We start from the raw sequence: 19,120 nt of genomic DNA on the forward strand, positions 1-19,120 counted from the left end.
AAACGTGTTTGTGTGTGAATTATTTGCATAATGGAAAAGAGCAAGAAGAAGTAATCTCAAACCAGAAATTATTCTCCTCAAAATAGTTTTGATAATATTATACTCTCATCTATTTTACTATGAATATGTTTATTGGCTTATGAAGTATGTGAACAGTTTATAAAAATACTCTATAAGGATTAAAAAAAAAGTAAAAATGACAACCATATTACATCTATTCCCTCCTACTCCAGTTTAGTAATGAAAGAAGTGATGGGCAGATTAATACAACCTTGGAAAAGAGTTCTTTAAATTTTTTGGTTTTTTTAATAAAATGACATCAGTTGTTGCGAGCATTACAATCTTCGTTATGCTACATAATACTGATACAAATGTGAATAGTACAAAGTTCATTATATATAATATAAGGTTTTAATATATTACATTTGTTCTACATAACTGACTATAAATATATGTGCCATAGCATGTTTTATAGTCATTGTTTCCAGCGTTTCACACTATGGTACCAAACAAAAAAATACATTTCCTTTAAAAAAAAAAAAGAAGGGTAAAAATCAGTAGAAAACAGCTTTACATGTTAAAAGTCTAAACAATACAATAGATGTTGTTACAATTTTGGCTATAAGGGAATCTGAAATCTGGCTAGTAGAGAGTAAACAAACCAAATCAGGTTATCTGGAGGGTAGAAGCCACAAACTAAAGTACTGATGAACTGGGTGTGAGAATGCTTGGGGATCACGGAAAGAAAAAAGAAAAAAGATGAATTCTTCTTGAAACTTCACCCCATAGCTTAACTCTGAATCCACTGCATTCAGTCTCAAACATCTCCCGTGGAGACAGATAAGTGGGTATTCACCCAGAAAACCCAAAAGTTGCTCTATCCAGCCTGGACTCTTCAACACCACAGGGAACCTCAAGCCCGATGTCCTTTCTTTGTGGTGTTCTGAATAAAGGATCAGCCTGGGAGACAAGGCAGCCAGAGCGACATCATTTCCTTCCTGGAGCTGGTCCAGGGGCCACGTAAGAGTCCGGAAGGAACTCTCATTAGGAGTCGGAAACAGCACAGGGACCTTGCCTTTAGCCCAACTGGGGAGAGCACGCAACCTTCTAAAAGCAGGATCTTCATCTGCAGCTTTTGTATTTCCTAACCATCTCCACCAGACCTAACACAATGCACAGCCAGGCTCCAGTGCTTTTGCCAAACGGGCTGGCATCTTCCTTACGATCAGTCCCAAACCCACACTTTCAACAGACCCTTTCAGGTGGACTGGGCCCTACAAATCCTGCCCATCTTTAACACCCAAAGCACTTCCACTGCCTGGTTTATCATTTCGTTTTAAAGAACTGTCCACTCCCTAGGGATGGCTACTGCTTGGGGACTGAGGGAACCGTTTCTTGACCATCTTTTGTTCTAACTCGGGGCCAGACCTGCTGCAGGGTGCCTTCTACATGGTTTTTCAATGAATCAAAGACAGAACAAGGTCAACAGTGGAAGGAGACACAAACACATTCTTGGGTCACAAGCATCTTCTCAGGAAATGCTTAGAGGTATAGCTCCCCAACTGTCCAAGGTCCTTTTCCTATTTTTTTCTCTTTTTTTTTTCCTGAAATGAAATTCAAATGTAGCTACTTCCTGGTGGTGGAAAGATCAGCACTTGAAAATCTGAGCAGCAGCACCTCGTGTGATTTTTTCAGGAGTAAGGTATGTGTGTGATGGCTGCTTCATTTTAAGCAGGGGAGACACTCAGAGTGGTCCCCAGGTCAGACTGGAGGTTCTGGCCCGGGTTTCCAACTTGCACAGCAGACTCTACCAGCTTTAAAAGTTCGGCCTCCTCACTGGAGTACGCAGTGGTGTCTGTGTCATCAGAGTGATACCCGGATTGGTAGCCACTTGTCTGGTTGGAGCCTTCCGATGCAACAGACTCCCTGCTTTTGCTGGGCATCAGTCCACTGTGGGAGAAACACAACCAAATGAGCTGGAGGACTGAAGACATTTCTTTGGCTTCTTACCCTAACCCCATTGCTGGCTTCATGTGTGCTGTAATCTCCCTGGAGACAACAACCCTGCTCTCTCACAGTTGTTAATCAGCATATCAAAATTTACGCAGACAAGGTCTATTTTCAGGTACGAGCATGAATTAGTAGTTGGAGATAAGTCCTCTTATTCAGGTCCAAGTCTTTCAAGCCTGGGGTGAGATGAAAGGCCAGTGCTGCTGAGCTATGCAGCGTCTCTGACCAATGGAACATTTTTATGGCCTTGCCGACTGACAAGTTTGTATACAATGATAGGAGCCAATAGGCCCCTTTCATGATATTAAAGAAAATCGGGGTGCTTTGAAAGCTCACTTGTGTTTCCTCCACTCCGTTGATTAGGAGACTACGGGGCATGCATAGTGTTAATAAAGTCCTTGAGCAACTTTCAGCTCGAATAGCTGGAAGCAGTGTGCAATCAAACCAGATATGTCAAAAACTGTTTTTTACCCATCAAAAGCACATTCCTGGGATGGACTGAGGATCCATCACTCAGCAACAGCCAGAGAATGTTTTCAGTGACAGAGTAATCGTGCCGAGGCTTACCTATGTCGGCTATGTTAATCTAAGACCTCAGTCTTTGCAATTTCTCTAAGGTTTCTTTTCTCCTTAATATATGTTTTATTCAAGTTATTCCTAGTAAAAACTGACCAAAAAAATCATGATTACAGGCTCATGCCTGTAATCTTAGCTAGCAGGATGCTAAAATCTGAGGATCGTGGTTCAAAGCCAGCCCTAAGAGGAAAGTTCATGAGACTCTTAGCTTCAATTAGTCACCAAAAAGCCAGAGGGAAGCTATATTTTAAATGGTAAAGCACTAGCCTTGAGCAAAAGAGCCCAAGGACAGCATCCAAGCCTTGAGTTCAAGCTCTAGACCTCTCTCTCTTTCTTTCTTTCTCTCTCTCTCTCTCTCTCTCACACACACACACACACACACACACACACACACACACATGATTTTTAATAACTCTGTGTTCCTCTATAGCTTAAAAGCCTTCTCAGAGAACTAGAAATAGGTATTCTTTTAATCCAACCTCATAAAAGTTGTTTAAAAATGTCTTTTTTTTCTTTTCTTTCCTTTTTTTTTTTTGCCAGTGATGGGGCTTGAACTCTGGGCCTGGGCGCTGTCCCTCGGCTCTTCAGCTCTACCACTTGAGCCACAGCGCCACTTCCAGTTTTCTGAGTGGTTTATTGGAGATAGAGTCTCATGGCCTTTCCTGTCTGGGCTGGCTTTGAACTGCCATCCTCAGATCTCAGCTTCCTGAGTAGCCAGGATTACAGGTGGGAGCCACCAGCACCTGGATAAAAGTGTCTTAAACAGTGTTTTGACAACTGACACTTAGTAGTTACAAAATAAACATGTTTTGAATAGATAATGAACTATCTGAGTGGTTTTCAAATTTTCTTGTCAAGCCTTAAAAAAATAAAATCACATAATAGCACATTATTCTTGTTGCTATTATTATCACATAAGCATCACTCAAAAACCCATGGATATTCATTCCCATTTCTTATAACAACTACATTACAGATTGAAAAAATCTTTTCTATTCTTGCCAAAAAGAAATCCTCTTGCAAATATATAACAAATTTTACCCTATACCTATTATGATTTTTCTTTGTGAGCTGGTCCTGAGGCTTGAACTCGGCTTTATGTTCTTGCTTAGTTCTTTCTCCCTACCCACTTACAGACTCAAGGTTGGTTCTCTACCACTTGAGTCAGACCTCCACATCTAGTTTTTTGCTGGCTAATTGGAACTAAGTATCTCATGAACTTTTCTGCCTGGGCTGACTTTGAATCACAATCCTTAGATCTCAGCCTCCTGAACTGCTAAGATTACAGATGTGAGCCACTAATGCCCACCCCTATTGTTCTTATATAGAAATGTGCAGTATTTTTTGTGTTAAAATAATGTACACCCTTTAAAAGCAAAAGACAATTTTTGTTGCACCATGCAGGGGAGGTTCCATTCAAAACCTTTTTTTTCCTGGTTCTGGGCCTTGAACTTAGGGTCTGGGCACTATCCCTGAGCTTCTTTTGCTTAAGGGTAACACTCTACCACTTGAGCCACAGCACCACTTCTGGCTTTTTCTGTTTATATGGTACTGAGGAATCAAACCCAGGGCTTCATGCATGCTAGGCAAGCACTCTACCACCAAGCCATATTCCCAGCCCCTCAAAAACAAATTTAACTTTCTGCATGATCAAATACTTAATGATTTAAACAATGACACTTAAATATTTAAGTAAATAAACCTATATCTATTTATATGCCATACTTCTTAGGGCAGATGCATCCATTTGTGTACTGGTTTGAAAATTTTTCTGAGTCCACAGAGATATTAATAATCAATCATCTTGGTAATGAGTTCTATAATACCAGAGCCATAGAAACACGGTAATAATAAATTCATTCAGAAATTCCCTAGTAGTCATGAATCTGTTCATAGAAATTGACTAAATCCTCAAATTTACTGTAGATTTTTTTACATTTGTCATTTCACTGATTCAGCCCTTTATTGGGTTGCTAATTTAAGGTTGCTAATTTCACCAACCATCAAACATGAAAAGTAAAACTGAACTTACATTAAAAGTCCTAAGTTCCTTCCGAAAGGTCCTATGAAAAATTGTTGTCCCCCCCTCCCACACACAAATCTTACCCAAAAGATGGAGCTAATTTGTTTCTGTCTTCCAAAGTTTTCAGTTCTTCTGATGCAAGAACCATGCCACTGTCTGTCTGGTTGTCCTTTTAAAGAGATAGTGAGATGTTGCCTTTGATTGAGTGTATGCACTGAGCAGTTATTTAATTAAACTCATTTCTTAGCCCATTTAGCAGATAATACAGGCCAACTTCCTACCAAGAAAGGTAAAGCTATCAGAGGTAGAAATTGTATATGCCATAAAAGGAAACAACTGTTTCCTAGAAGTAGAGTGAGACCAAGGAGAAGAGAAGATGTAGAAAGTAACTCAGGATGCCAGCATCTATCTTTCTTTTTACTATGCTGCCAATTAGTGAGGTTAGATATGATGTTAAACTCTACTGAACTTTGGACCAGGCACTTTTCTTATGGAAAACCCAAAGTTCCCTCTCCATAATGTCTCCATGATGCACGTAGTCTCAAGGATAGCATTATAATGAAGCTCCAAGACTCAAATGCTTAGGCTAATATTTATCCAGATAGTGTTTCATCCTTGGTATTATTTCTAAGACTATTTTTAAAAGATGTACTTACATCTGGGATTACTTTGACTTCTGGTTCTTCCAGTGGGATATCTTCAAATGTTTTTACGCTCACTGGCCGGCTCTTTCGCTTACTGTTCTGCAGATACTGACTGTGAAAGAACAAATATTTATATTTGAGTGGTGGTATATTTGGTTGCAGATACCGCAAATGATACCTAAGTTCATTATCTTTCAACCACAAGTTTAATAACAACCTTCAAAATATCCTCTGGAAAAAGAAAAATAACTTTTAAAAACATCTTTCTTTGCTAAGCACATACTGAAGGCTTAATTTCCTGTAAAAGTCCATTTGAAAGTATAATATAACTCAGAAGGCTCTGTTCCCTTGAATTGTGCTTCTGAGGTCCAGTGTTGGACTAGAGACAACAGCAGACCAAGCAATCAACCGCCTTTAGCCTGGCCTCCCACTGCAGGCCATTCCTTCTCTGTGCTCTGGACATATTACCAGGTGGTTCACATCTTTCCAGCCATCCCCAAAGAAAGCTGCTCTAGAAAATAAATGCTCACGGAACAATCTGGGCAGAGGAAACATCACAGGTCTTCCTAAAGGTCACATAGTCAGCCATGATCTAAAGACAGCTTCTTCCTTCCACATGTAGTCTATGTGCAGAAAGTGGGGTGGACTGAGTCTCACTCACCCCTATTTTTAGCTCCCCTAGTTGCCTATCTGAATCAGGAAATAGAAATGGCTTAAGAGTTTCAAGAAAAAAAAAAGAGTTTCAAGATAGCTTGTGTATTTCTGACAACACTGATACCCAAGGATGTTAGGTACACTGATTACACAAACTTGAGAAAGTCATGAATAGTTCTATGCCTCAGTTGCCCCCTCCCTTTAAAAATAAAAGGTACTGGTAAGTCCTATCAGTGTACATTAGATGCACTTATGCAAATATCATAACAAGAGTCCTAGCTTTGTATAATCAATACACACTAATAAATATCAAATCATTTTTAACACTGGTAAAAGCTACCTCTCCCTAGTTTACAAGGAGATCATAGCAAACCCTGGAATTGGTGTCTTTACCAAGAGCAATGTTCTGTCAATCAAAGCTTGTTTTTCCACTCTTGAATTTCAAAGAGTATCCATTTCCTTCAGGGGTTCAAATAATGAGACACGTCAAGCAATGCATCACCTATTCCCTGGAGGTTATGCCTTCCCTGGCTGTCACTAGGCCTTCAGGGAGACCTGTAATCCTATCAAAAACTGTTGGAGGCAAGTGGAGATAAGGGATGTCCTCATAGGAAAGGCCCACAGAGCTAGTAAACACATTCTTTACTTTTATCCCAGTGGACTTTCCAGGCAAGCAGCTTTCTTGAAGCAAGTTGTAAACATCTCAGCCAAAGGAGAAGAATGGAAGCTGAAGGTCTCTTCCCGAAAGAGTTAATTCCTCATTGCCCAGTGGTAAGAATGAGATTTATGGGAAACATCCTCACTCAGGAGTCCCCACAAGAGAGAGGACATAAAATACAGGGAACAAGACAAGTAAATCCAGTCCCTAGAAGTAGTGTGAGTCAAAAACTGCTGGTGGTATCGTCAGTCCTTCATTCTCTCATTCAGGAAGCCCTTCCTGAGGCTCTGCGAAGCACTGTGCTGAATGCTTCTGCAAGCCTCATCTCTTGGACTGTTCACAGTGGCCCATTCAGGGGAAGGGTGTATTATCAGACCAACTTTTCAGAAGAGGAAATTGAGGCACCAAACAGTGAAATTGTTTGTCTACAGTCACACAGCTAGAATTTGGGATTGTTACACGGACGGCAATGGGAATCCATGGGAGACCTGTCATTGACAAAGTAAGGTAAAATTGATTCTGGGCCAGGTACCATGGCTCACACCTATAATCCCAGCTACTTAGGGTGGAGGTTGTGAAGAGAAGATCCAAATCTGAGGGAAAGCCAGACAAAAGCATGAGACCCTGTATAAAAACCATACTAAAGCAAAAGGCCTAGAAGCATGGCCCAAGAGATAGAGAGAAGGCCTGTTTAATAAGAGTGAGGCCTTGAGTTGAAATCCCAATACTAGAGAAAGAGGAAGGAGGAGGGAGAGAGACAGAGACAGAGACAGAGAGACAGAGGGAGAGACAGAGATTGAGACAGAGAAAAAAGAAAACTGATTCTGGATTGAGAAGGGTAAGATCAGAGGCAGGGAGACCAAGGAGGAAGTAGGAAATAGTACACTTAGGAAAGAAGGGCAGCTTAATTAAATAAAAGGAATAGTGTCAGGGGGCTGGGAAGGTGGCTCAGTGGTACAATGCTTGCTCTGCATGCATGAGTCCCTGGGTTTGATTCCTCAGCACCACATAAACAGAAAAAGCCGGAAGTGGCTGAAGTGGTAGAGCACTAGCCTTGCGCTGAAGAGCTGAGGGACAGCACCCAGGCCCAAGGTTCAGGCCCCACGACCAACAACAACCAAACAAACAAAAAAGTAGTTTCAGACATCTAGGTGCAGAACCTAGCAGAGTCAGTGGGTTTGGGCAGTAATGAAGCTTCCTTAGAAAGAACAACTCTTTGAATTCTAAGCCCAGTAATTAAAAAAAAAAAAAAAAGAACCAGGCACGGTCCCTCACAGCTGACAAGTCATTTTCACAGATATTGTTGTATCTGCTCCTTACAAGACTGCAAAACAGATCTTCTTCTTATTTCCCATTTGGAAATGAGGAATCTAAGACTGTGTGTGTGTTGCGGGGGTAGAGGAGGTGGCTAGGAAAGGGGAGAAGTGCGGCTCAAAGGCAGGTTTACAGACTCTTAGAGCCCATGTGGGGTTTTCTTCCCTGACTCCACTCCCTTGGAAGAGTATCAGGAAGGAAAGAAGTGAGCAGCAGACAGGATTGCTCCAGGCTCTGTTGAGCTCATAGGAAGCGCACAGTGCTCTCCTCATTCCCACGGGTGTACTGACCACGTGGCGGGCAGGGTGGAGAAAGGACAGTCCTCTTTCAAACCAACTAATAGGAGATCCAAATTCATGGTCATCTATCCATCAGGCTGTCCCAGGCATCCTTTACCATGGGTATTTAATCATCGCTAGCAATTAACCAAAATGAGGAAAACTTATATATCAGGGGCTTTGCTTTCTCTGGAAGAAAAAAACTGCCAAGGAATCTTTGATAAGGTGCACAGAGTGGGAGGCAACACTCCCCAGAGGAAATGACAGAGCAACCGCAGATGGCCCCCAAGCTGCCCTTGATGAGAGATGAGTCCAAAGAGTATATACTTTGTTGCAGGAAGCATGCAAACTTGGGGCCAGCGTTGACCCACAGGGGAAATTAGGAACAAAGCTAAGTCTAGACATAGTGGTCCTTCTCCTCCACCCCCTCACACACACACAGACACTTCTCAGCCTCTTCTCTAAATAAATAGTGAACCAATATGTTAAAAATAGTTTTAAGGGACAACAAATCATGAAGTTGGCTCCCACCATCATGTTTTTGTCCAGCTCTAGTTATAATACGATGGAGTTGAAAATTAGGAGAAAGCAAGCGAGAAAGCCTCAGCTTTCCTACTTGGCTGGAAATGTGAGGGGATAGAACAAGGCCTCAGAGAGTCCCACAGGCTCTTTCCATTCTCCCCAGAGAAAGTGAACCTCTTGAGAACCCCACAATGAAGCACACAGTGTGTAGATGCCACACTACAGCATTTCCTATAACACAGATGCTTTCAAGGCAATCAGGAGAAAAGAAGCAGGGAGTTGGGGCAGGGAGGAGGATAAAAAAATTCCAATCTAATTTTTTTTTACTTATGGGTAGCTAAAAGAGGAAATAGACTAGAAAGATCAACTCAGAACTCACAGACAGAAAACCGGAGCTAGGCCAGAGCTGGAAACATGGTGTCACATTTGTCCACGTTTCTGGGGATAAATGCTAACAGTCCCTTTTTGGACCCATTATCACTCTGGCACTTCCATTATGTAAACAGGATTTCATCTCCTGCTCAGCACCATCTGAAAAAGCACCCAACATGCCAAGAGGCTCTAACTGGGAGCTTCACACAACTTGATCACAAAACATAAGGAACATCATACACCATCGAGCATCTCTCTGATTAAGGAGTAGGTAATACTAGCATGGTAGGACACAGAAAGCCAGAGGAAACTGAACTTGGATTCTATAAACATGGGAATCCCATCTCGTGATTCTTGCTATCCCAGACCCCTCCTGGGACCAGGGGAAAATATCACTGAGTTAGAAAATAAAGAACCTGAGTTCATCTCAGGGTTGTGACTGTAAACAACTCACTAAATAGCTATTCTTTATTAAGTGCTTTCAAGTGCCAGACACTAAGAAACGCATTATGTTATGCATGTCTCCAAACAAGCTTTTGCAAAGAGCACCAGTGGCCTTACCTCATTTCACAGATAAAGAAACTGAAGGAAAAGTTAGATGGCTTTTGACACACCACAAAGTAGTGAAAAGGCAGGACTAGAGACCTCACCCAGATGTACTTGCCTCTAATGTCTAGCTCTTTAATCATACTATTGTGTGGTTCCCAGGTAATTGAGCTGAGCCTGGGCTTCAACATCTGCATCCAAAATGGATCGTAATTTTTAAAAGTTCTCATGTGTGCAAAATCTGGTAATATATGGAAAACTTCTTTGAAAGATGCCAAGTGCTCTTGATATAAATGGAATGGTTATCTGGACACCAATGGCTCACTCCTGTAATCCCAACTACTTGGGAGGTTGAGATCTAGGGATCATGGTTTGAAGCCAACCTAGGCACAAAAGTCTGTGAGACTCTTATCTCCAAGTAACCACTACAAAGCCAGAAGTGGAGGTGTAGCTCAACTAGTAGAGTGCTAGTCTTGAGTGAAAAAACAAAGAGCCAGACCCTATATCAATAAGCATGTATGCGTGCGTGCAGGCAGGCACACACACACACACACACACACACACACACATACACACACACCAGAATGGACAGCTCACTTGTTGGTGTCTAACCTTTCTAAGCTTTCTCTCTTCTCCTTCCTCACAGTTCCTACTGCCCTGCAGGATTCATGGGACAAACTATCTGTCCCTAGTGCCTCCTCAGCCTCTGTGTTGTGACAACCAGGCCGAGGGCTTTACACAAAAGCAAGCTCTTTGCTCCTCTCTGTAGTCTCAGGACATTCAGAAGGCCAGTCTGGACCCATACTATTAACCACTAGGACAACACCCATAGCAAAGTGAAGCAGTCCCAGGCTTAAGAAAATCAATTTTAATAATCTATTGTAGAAAACCTTATCAATTCTTTTCTTATGCCCAGCTGCCTGCACAATCCCTTTGCAAACCAGGACAGGACTGTAGTACAAATGTTTGAAATAAGCCCAGACGTCCCATTATGCAAATAAATCCGACTGGGGAGAGGCTGTAGCGTCCACTCTAATTCAGAACACTGCACCATAGCGTGATGTTTCTTTGTCAGAGAGCCATAAGTGTGTTTTCATATATGTACAGAACTCTTCTTTTCTGAATCTTTCCTAAGCCATTTAATTCACATTAATAAAAGCGTACATGGGGATAATTTTAATACAGATGCCTTGGTGAAATTGCTTTCTTTTTGTGGAGATTAACGAACTGTGGCATTCTAGCTATTTACAGCTGTGGGGCTTGGGATTCCTAAAGGCAGAGCTGTGGCAGCAACATGGGTCACAGATGGTAGGCGGCTCACCTACCCAGACCTTCTTCAGGGAACACTCCAGTTTAAAGAGTATCAGGACTTGAATTACAGGGAAGTGGAGCACAGCAGCCTTCTAAAATATCTTCCTTCCCTCTCCCCAGATGGCCTTGATGTCCACCCTGAAGGGATGTTGGCCATTTACACTACCTGATTCCTGCTGTGTTATCATAATGGAATTTGGGGTCGCACACTTCCTCTTCCTCCATACAGGAAACAGGTGAGGTAGGCAGAGAGAGTCCAGAATCCTCTTCCATGCTCAGAGTCTCTGATATTGGAAGAACAATGTAGTCTTTGCCATCCTGAAACAATAAACACCAAGCGCCATTGTTATGGCTTCAGCCCTTCAAGGGCCTTCTCGTGAAGACAAAGGGCCTGGCAGCTCTTGGCTAGGGGTGCCTTATTTCCTATATCTGAATGGGAGTCTTTGAGTTAATGTTAAAACACTGTCAAAAGCAAAAGGGCACTTGCCAAGCCTGTGTCTACGAAGGGCTATCAAAGGCACTAAATAAAAACAAGATGGGTGAAAGGACCACAGAGAATGGTGGTGACCACCAAGACAACCCAAGCTATGGTAACAGAGATAATGACAAAACACACAGAGCTATGCAGAGCTGAGAAATTGTTTCTCCACCCACTCCTCTCTACGCACACCAGCTTCTCCAGAGCCGAGCATACATTTTAGCCTCAACATTCCAAGGCAATAGAGACAGCATTCTAAAAAGGAAAGCACTACAAATGGGTAGGAGAATGGCTACTGAGGAAAAAAAAAGTAGCACATTTTAATGTTATTTCTCAAAAGAAAGGGTAATCGGGTACATTTAAATGTTTGGAAGTTTCCAGTGGATGAAAACAGATTTGACCCATTGTCCTCTAGCTGTTCAAAAGAAAAGAAAGAGGATATTGGCTTCTGTTTGTAGTAAGAGCTGTTGATTGGAGATGAACTAACTTTCTAAAAGTTTCTAAAAGGCCATAAGTCTAACATCACACAGTTGAAGCATGAGAGAAGGTCTGGGACTTTACCAGTGGGGGACAAAGAAATCTGTCGTCCACACTTTGGATGTATTTTTGCCTGTAAAATTTATTTAAAATTATTGAAAATTCATTCCATCATTGACATTCTAAAGTTCAACCCATTTTTTTGTAAAGTTAGAACAGCATTTGGAAATATAACAAAAGATAAGTAGTTGGAATAAAAGTTATCTGTTCCTAGGCTATGGATTAGGGGCTCACTCTCTAAAAGGATAATTACAGCTTTTACAAAGCACTATTGCTGAGATTTGGAAGAAAAAAACTCCTTCTTCAGTGGCTGAGAAGATGTAGCATGGAGCTATGAGGAGGTTTAGACAGAAGCAAAATCCTTACAATGAAGTTATTTTTGTAGAAGCTTCTCAAACAGAGGTTGACAAACCTGCTGAGCATTTGCTTGTAGGAGATTTCCCAAATGTTCCACCAGTTCTGAAAATGTGGGTCTCTGATTGGGCTCTTCATGCCAGCAATCAAGCATGGTCTGGTACCTAAAGAAGCAAAATAGAGATTGCATCAACTGCCTCTTTTCTTCAGGATCTGATGCTCAAATAAGCTCTCGCATGGCAAGGATTTAGCGAGAGTTCATCCTGAGCTGAGATGCTAAATAGAGATGCAAAACTGTGTAAGATACTCAGAGGTCCCTATGTGTATAGAAAGGAAAATATCACACACACACACACACACACACACACACACACACACACACAAGAATGTAATAAAAACTATTTGGCATGGCTAATAAAGTACTCATGTTTCAAGAAGCAGTGGCTGTTCCAAGACCTCAGTGGCTTGAGATTATTAAGAAAGGTTCCAAGGGAAAAGAAGGACACAAACTAGACTATGAAGGAGATCTGTATAAAGAAAATTCCTCTAGGCATAAAAAAATTTGGAAGCAAAGAGAGAAAACAAGAACTAAGTGATGCTTTTTGAAGTCTTACATTTCTGGTGTGGTGTAGTCAGGAGCCCTCATTCTAGTCCCTTCTTTCAATCGTCGACAAAATTCTTCATCAATCTTTACCCCAGGATATGGAGAAGCACCTAGAGCAAATCAAGAAAGAGGGCTTATGTGGTTTGTCTTTCTCTTCTATAAAGCCCTGAATTCGATTCTTGAATAGCCTCATCATCTATGTACTATGTCTTCTGTGTTTTTACGTGTAGATTTTGAAATCCAAACCTTTCAAAAAATTTCACTTGATAGAAGTAAAAAGACAACAGAGGAAAAGATGTATTAGGATCATGAACCTCTATCATCCTAAGCAAAGTCTGGACAGAGAGACAAAGAGACTTACCTAAGGAAAATATTTCCCAGAGCAAAACACCAAAAGACCACACATCACTCTGAATTGTGTACACTCGGTCAAAGATGGTTTCCGGGGCCATCCATTTCAAAGGCAAACGGGCCTGGGAGGATGACAGACAACAATCAGATCCCAAATTAGCAAAGAAAAAAATTTTTTTCTTTGCCCCTCAACACATGTTCTTCAATCTGCTATGAAAAGTTTCAATTCTTCAATTTAATAGGTTACAGTGTTCATCTTAGAAACTTACATCTCCTTTTCTCACATAATCTGGGTCTTTATAAATATCCCGAGCCAGGCCAAAGTCACAGATTTTAACCACATTCTTCTCCGACAAGAGGATGTTTCGTGCTGCCAGGTCTCTGTGGATGCACTACCGAAACAACAATATGTGTATTAGGTCTCTACACAGCTGATCGCTTTTACATCTGTTGTGATCTCATGCTTCAGAAAAAAATCCCACATCACAGAAGCAACTGATTAACAAGTATCTTTCATCAACACTTCAGGAAAAATTGTCCACGAGCTTTGTGGAGACACACATCTGCTTATTTCATAAAGAGCCCCAGCCTTTTCAGTTAAATGATTAAGTCAGGGTATGATGATGGTGTCATATTTTACAATGTGTTTCTGATCACATCCACACATCCGTTTTATCTGGCACCAAATTTGGTTTAAAAAAAAATACCGTTATTTTAAGGAGTCCCCAGAATGGAGTTCTCTTGAGTGAATGCACAGAAATTAGAAACAAGGTGCTCTCATTGGCCTGCGGATCTTTTTTATACTTTCCTATTCCATTGGAAACTGGAAGTGGACTGGCTATGACTGGTGGTTCCCAGAGCAGCTCACACTATTTCCAAAGTGTTAGTTATTACCATAAAGGCCTTGGAAAGCAATGCCAGTCTAACACACATCGAGCTGGTTCTCTAGCACAGTAGAACGTAAAATGGAATTCACCTTAGCTTTAAATCTTCTCGTCAACTCCTCAAGTTCTTTCTGTCTTCTAAGTCCATCTAACTTCGTCTACTAAGCAGCTATCATAATTACGACCAAAATCCTCATTGAAGCACCACAGATAAATCTGTGAGAATAAGAGTCTCATAGAATATGGGGAATGAATAAAGCTTGATACATTTTAGATGAGACTCTGTATGAGTGCAGAGATTATCATGGAGGCCAGGCATTTGCCTGACCCCATCCAACCATCCAGCACCCCAGTCTGCAGAGTACTCCCTTATGGATGCAACATACTCAGAAGAACATTGACTGGTATGACTAACCAAAATTGGCAGTTCCATGTAACATACAGTACTTCTATTTCCCCTTGTACAGAAGAGCTTTTTTTTCTTAATCTGACAACTAAGTAGCATTTGAGAAATCACCTGATAGATACAAGAAAAACTTAAGGGTTCTCAGCTTCTAATCACCATCCCAATCCCTTCCTAGACTCCAAAAGGAATCCTACTCAATGGTGAGTTCTGGCCTTAAAATAATAATGATGATGGTGATAACAACAACAACAAAATCAAATGGCTATAGAGATTTCTTTGTAATTCATAACTAAAAAAATATTTAAGTGTCCTTTTCCTAATAGCCTGTTACACATGTATTGTGTCAACAGAAAACTTTTCCTGAATATTAATTTGAGTCTTTCTTGCTTAATGTAAACGTATTCAGCTTACCTTCCCTCCCTGACTATGATGTTTACAACCTTTGTAATATTTGTAACTTGTCACGTCTCCACCTCTGCCTTTGTTTGGCCTACTTTCTAATTTTAGTTCTTGTAATCATTCTCATCTGAAGCCTGTCTTTCCGGCTTTCTAATTATATTTACTAACAAATACTTTTTGATGGATGGTAATGAATATAAAATAAATTAAAAATAGACTCTCCTGCACCAAGATAGTTACAAGGCTCAGTCCCCACCCCCCCCCACACACACACACTACCTCCTCTAGGTCATTGCTTAAATGTCATATTCTCAGTAAGTTTTTCTCCCCCACCTTGTTTAAAATTAAAATACACACCAGTAGAAGCGCATGAGCATGCAAACATGCCACTTCCGTATACTCTACAAGCCCTTCCTGATTTATTTTCCCCATGGTATATACTTTCATCTAACCTGCTATGTATGTTGCTTGTTTATATTGTTTATTGTTTCTTTCATTCACCATAAATAAGGCCATGAGAATGGAGAGCTTTGCTTGGTGGTCAGCACAGCAATGCTTAGACTGCCTGGTGTTTAGCAATGCTAGCTAGCTGAGTATTCTTTATACAAATTAAGTTCATGAAATCCTTTCATTAGAAGAAAAAACAAGTCTCTCTAGGAGAGCTCTTCCAAAGCCCTAGAAATGTCTGAATTTCCATTTCAAACAAGTACCAGGCTGGTGCTGGACACCAAGTCTGTGATCTGCTCATACCTCTGTGACTTGTCTTACCTTCCGTGATGCCAAGAACTCCATCCCCTTGGCCACTTGGAAACTGTAACAGATGAGGTGTTCCAAGGTCAGAAAGTCCTTGTACAAGTCCTCAGACACTGTCAGAAGAGGTAAAAGAACAGGATGAATATGCCTATAGTCAGTACATTAGTATTATAAGTCTGCCAGAGAAAATTTCAGGAAGGAGAAGCAAAGAGAAAGTGCCTCTCTCATCTGTGCATTTCCCAAAGCCTAATATGATTAGCCTTCATCATACTGATTTCCCCATTTTAAGAGAAATACTGGCTTTTCCATTTTAAGCAAATTGAACTGGATAAACCCAGAATGGAGAACAGAGAAAGAAGAATTTCAAATTTACTGTTTTAAGCTGTTACTGGTTTTTATTCCTTTTCTTTTCATGTATCCTAAAGGACTAACAATAGTTTCATATCAAGAATGCTAAAAATAAAACAACAATATTCAGGGCCATCAAATCTTTTTCTCTCTCCGGGCTTTGTCTTGAGACAAAGACCACAGGTCAAACTACACTCTACAATGGGTAACTAAAAATACCAAGACAAGATTTACTTCTCTCACTTCCAAACTTAAAAGTGCTGCAAATACATTAAATTTGACCAGCAAAGATGTGTTATTTTCCTTCCAAGGATATGAATGAAAGATAACAAGAACATGAAAGAAAGATGAATTTATGTAAATGGGTAATATTTACTTCAGGGCAAGTGGTACAAATAAATACTAAGACACTGATGAGTATTTCAAAATGATCCACTAACTTTGGTCTGGTAAGATAAGACTTATGGTCTCTTGCCTGGATACAAAAATCAGAATAAATACAAACTTAGTTGTAATAATAATAAGGCTACAAGTAATAAAAAGGCTAAAAGTAATAAAAGGCTACAAGACTTTTTACTCAATGAATTTTTATACTTTGAGCTCAAAGGCTCTATGAGAACCATTCATGAAACCTTCATTTTACAAATAAAAAATAAAAATGGAAGCAAAAATACTGGGCTTATCATTCTAGGCCCTTTCTATTCCCAACACCACCTTACTCCCTTGGGTTTTCAGATCACTGGCCACCTTTGTGTGAGCAAGGAGAATCAGAGTGGAGATCCCTCCACTAGATGAGGGTGCCATTAGATAAGGCCTGCACAACCTCGCCATGCTCCTCCGGCCAGCGCCAGCCTCATGGTGCCTACTTCATCTTCTAAAGGAAAGAAGTTACATATAAGTTCTAGCTATAGACTGTTCTATCTGAAGAAGTGTGTTTCTTCTATGGTTCATGATTGGGTTCCTCTAAACTCACACCTAGAGAAGAGCCAGATGTCAAGAAGCTTGATCTCTATGTCCAGGGTGCTGTACCTTTACCTTCCAAGGAAAGCAACTATTCAGGGTACCCTGTAACTAACTCAAGTCCTAGAGATTGCTGAGGCCACAGATCCAACCACCCATAAAAGACCACGAAGATATCTTTGGGAACTTAACAGAAGCAGACAAATCTGTTTGTGAAGATGAAGACTGGTTAGAAGATGAGGGAAGAATGGAATAGAGACAATGGATGGCTCCTAAACTGTCCCAGGGAAGGTTCGCTGAAAGGGTCCAGTTGTGCTGATGAACAGTACAAAGGGGGTTGAAGCACTAAAAGCAATGGGAAGCTAATCAAGTTTCAGACAGCCTCCTCTCCCTTCCAGAATATGGCTTGGAGATCTTTCCTGCCAATAAATCCTGGTCCAGTATTTGAAGACTATTGGTTTGATTATTGTCAACTGCTCTCCCTATTCAGCTCCCTAGATTTCTCAGAATAGCCTTGTTTGGCCTCCCTACTTCAGAGCGGACCACATTTCACTTTTAAAGAGACTGAGTAGAAGCCGACCAGGAATAAATATCTTTTTATCCCATGACCAAGTCCTTGCCATGCCCTGATCACTGGTCCATCCTTACAAGCACATACTTCAGCACAGAGCAATCAAGGATTGGTACCTTCTTCCTCCTCCACATCACTGAGAGATTTCTCCTCAACAAATCCTGAGCTGGCTGAGCTCTGGCTGCTGGTGATGCTGTCCAAGCGGCGTTTTAGATCCACAGAAATTTCACCAACATAGTCTTTTCCATGACGGAACCGTGCACCTTTGGTCTGTGAAGAAGCAGATAAACTAGTTCATTGAATAAAATGTAGTGGAGTGTAGAAACAGTTGAAGTACTCACAAAAGCAGACCCAAAAGAAAAAAAAAGACATCAATTTCAAGACATTGCAGATCTGAGATGAAACTGAGGACAAGTTTTATACATCATAGGGTTTCTTTTCCACAGCCAAGCAACTTCATTAGCTGAAAATGATAAATGACTCATTTCACATTGCATTCAGATGTATTCCCATTCGAGTACCCTCATAGGTACTTCTAGGACAGGTACTCTTGCATGCCTGTCTTCAGAGGAGGAAGACTAGAATCTTCCCCCAGCTCTTCCCCCTCCTTTGCTGTCCCTGTTCTCTCCCCAGCTCTGATACCTTCAGGAACTTTAAGTCACAAAAATAAAACATGAGGGAGCATAGGTCTCTCCAGAAGGAAAGAAGAGGGAGTTCCATAGATCAAGAGTTCATGTGAGACATCCCTCAGAAGTTCCCCATCGAATCTCAAGTGAAAAACAAATGCAGACCAGATAGAATGAGTCTTCCTCCATACGACAACATAGCCAAAGTGCACTTAAGAAACACTGTACCTTGTAGGGAATGAATTCATTCCTCTTGCCCCGTAAGTAGGTTGAGAGGTTGCCGAACTTGCAGAATTCCACAATCACCATGAGAGGGCCTGCAGATGGTATGCCATGTTAACAGAACATATATTTTTGCTTCTGTTTCTCACTAAGTGCTCAGTAAATCGATCAACCCAAAAATGTCCCAGAGGACATCTGTATATGACCTTTCATTGGAACAGAGTCATATAAATTGATCCTATATTATAAAGTGATCCTATCTTATAGCTTTTCTTTTTCCAAAAGGCAAATTCTACCACAGGATTAGCCAAATGTCAGAAGAAAACCTATCCACTCTCATTCCAATGCAATTACCTGAGGATTTTATTTTGGGGGGAGCAGTACTGAGGTATGAACCCAGGATCAGTGCTAAGTAAGCACTCTACCAACTAAGCCATGCATCCAGCCTTTTAGTTTGTCTTTACATTTTTACCTGGAACCAGCCTCAGAAAGATCTTCCAACCTCTGCCTTCAGAGAAGCTAAAATAACAGGTGTACCTCATTACACCTGGCCCTGAGGATACTTTTTCTTAAGGTCCATTGCTTTCAATTGTTGCTGTTTATTTTTCTCATCTGTATAAGTACTATATAAGTTAACAAATTGTACCATAGTGATGTGACAATCTTTAATTTAGAGGAAGATTTAGAACAATGTAACTGTAGTGTCCACGAAATTTCAA

The 19,120-nt window shown here is 40.9% G+C and overlaps 1 protein-coding gene across 1 annotated transcript in view; it reads right to left on the bottom strand.

Moving 5' to 3' along the window:
- Positions 1-238: 238 nt before the first annotated feature.
- Kdr (kinase insert domain receptor) overlaps positions 239-19,120 on the bottom strand; it is a 44,881-nt gene continuing 25,999 nt past the window's right edge. Inside the window, exons 20-30 of the mRNA XM_013009115.1 lie at positions 18,408-18,496; positions 17,670-17,823; positions 15,690-15,787; positions 13,502-13,624; positions 13,243-13,354; positions 12,892-12,991; positions 12,336-12,441; positions 11,075-11,226; positions 5,266-5,365; positions 4,693-4,778; positions 239-1,950 (exon numbers count right to left, since the gene is read on the bottom strand). Coding sequence (XP_012864569.1) covers positions 1,728-1,950; positions 4,693-4,778; positions 5,266-5,365; positions 11,075-11,226; positions 12,336-12,441; positions 12,892-12,991; positions 13,243-13,354; positions 13,502-13,624; positions 15,690-15,787; positions 17,670-17,823; positions 18,408-18,496 — 1,343 coding nt within the window. The 3' untranslated portion in view covers positions 239-1,727. The remainder of the gene's footprint in view (positions 1,951-4,692; positions 4,779-5,265; positions 5,366-11,074; positions 11,227-12,335; positions 12,442-12,891; positions 12,992-13,242; positions 13,355-13,501; positions 13,625-15,689; positions 15,788-17,669; positions 17,824-18,407; positions 18,497-19,120) is intronic.

The sequence above is a fragment of the Dipodomys ordii genome, unplaced genomic scaffold (genome assembly GCF_000151885.1).
Source record: "Dipodomys ordii isolate 6190 unplaced genomic scaffold, Dord_2.0 Scaffold8, whole genome shotgun sequence".
Taxonomy (NCBI): Eukaryota; Metazoa; Chordata; class Mammalia; order Rodentia; family Heteromyidae; genus Dipodomys; species Dipodomys ordii.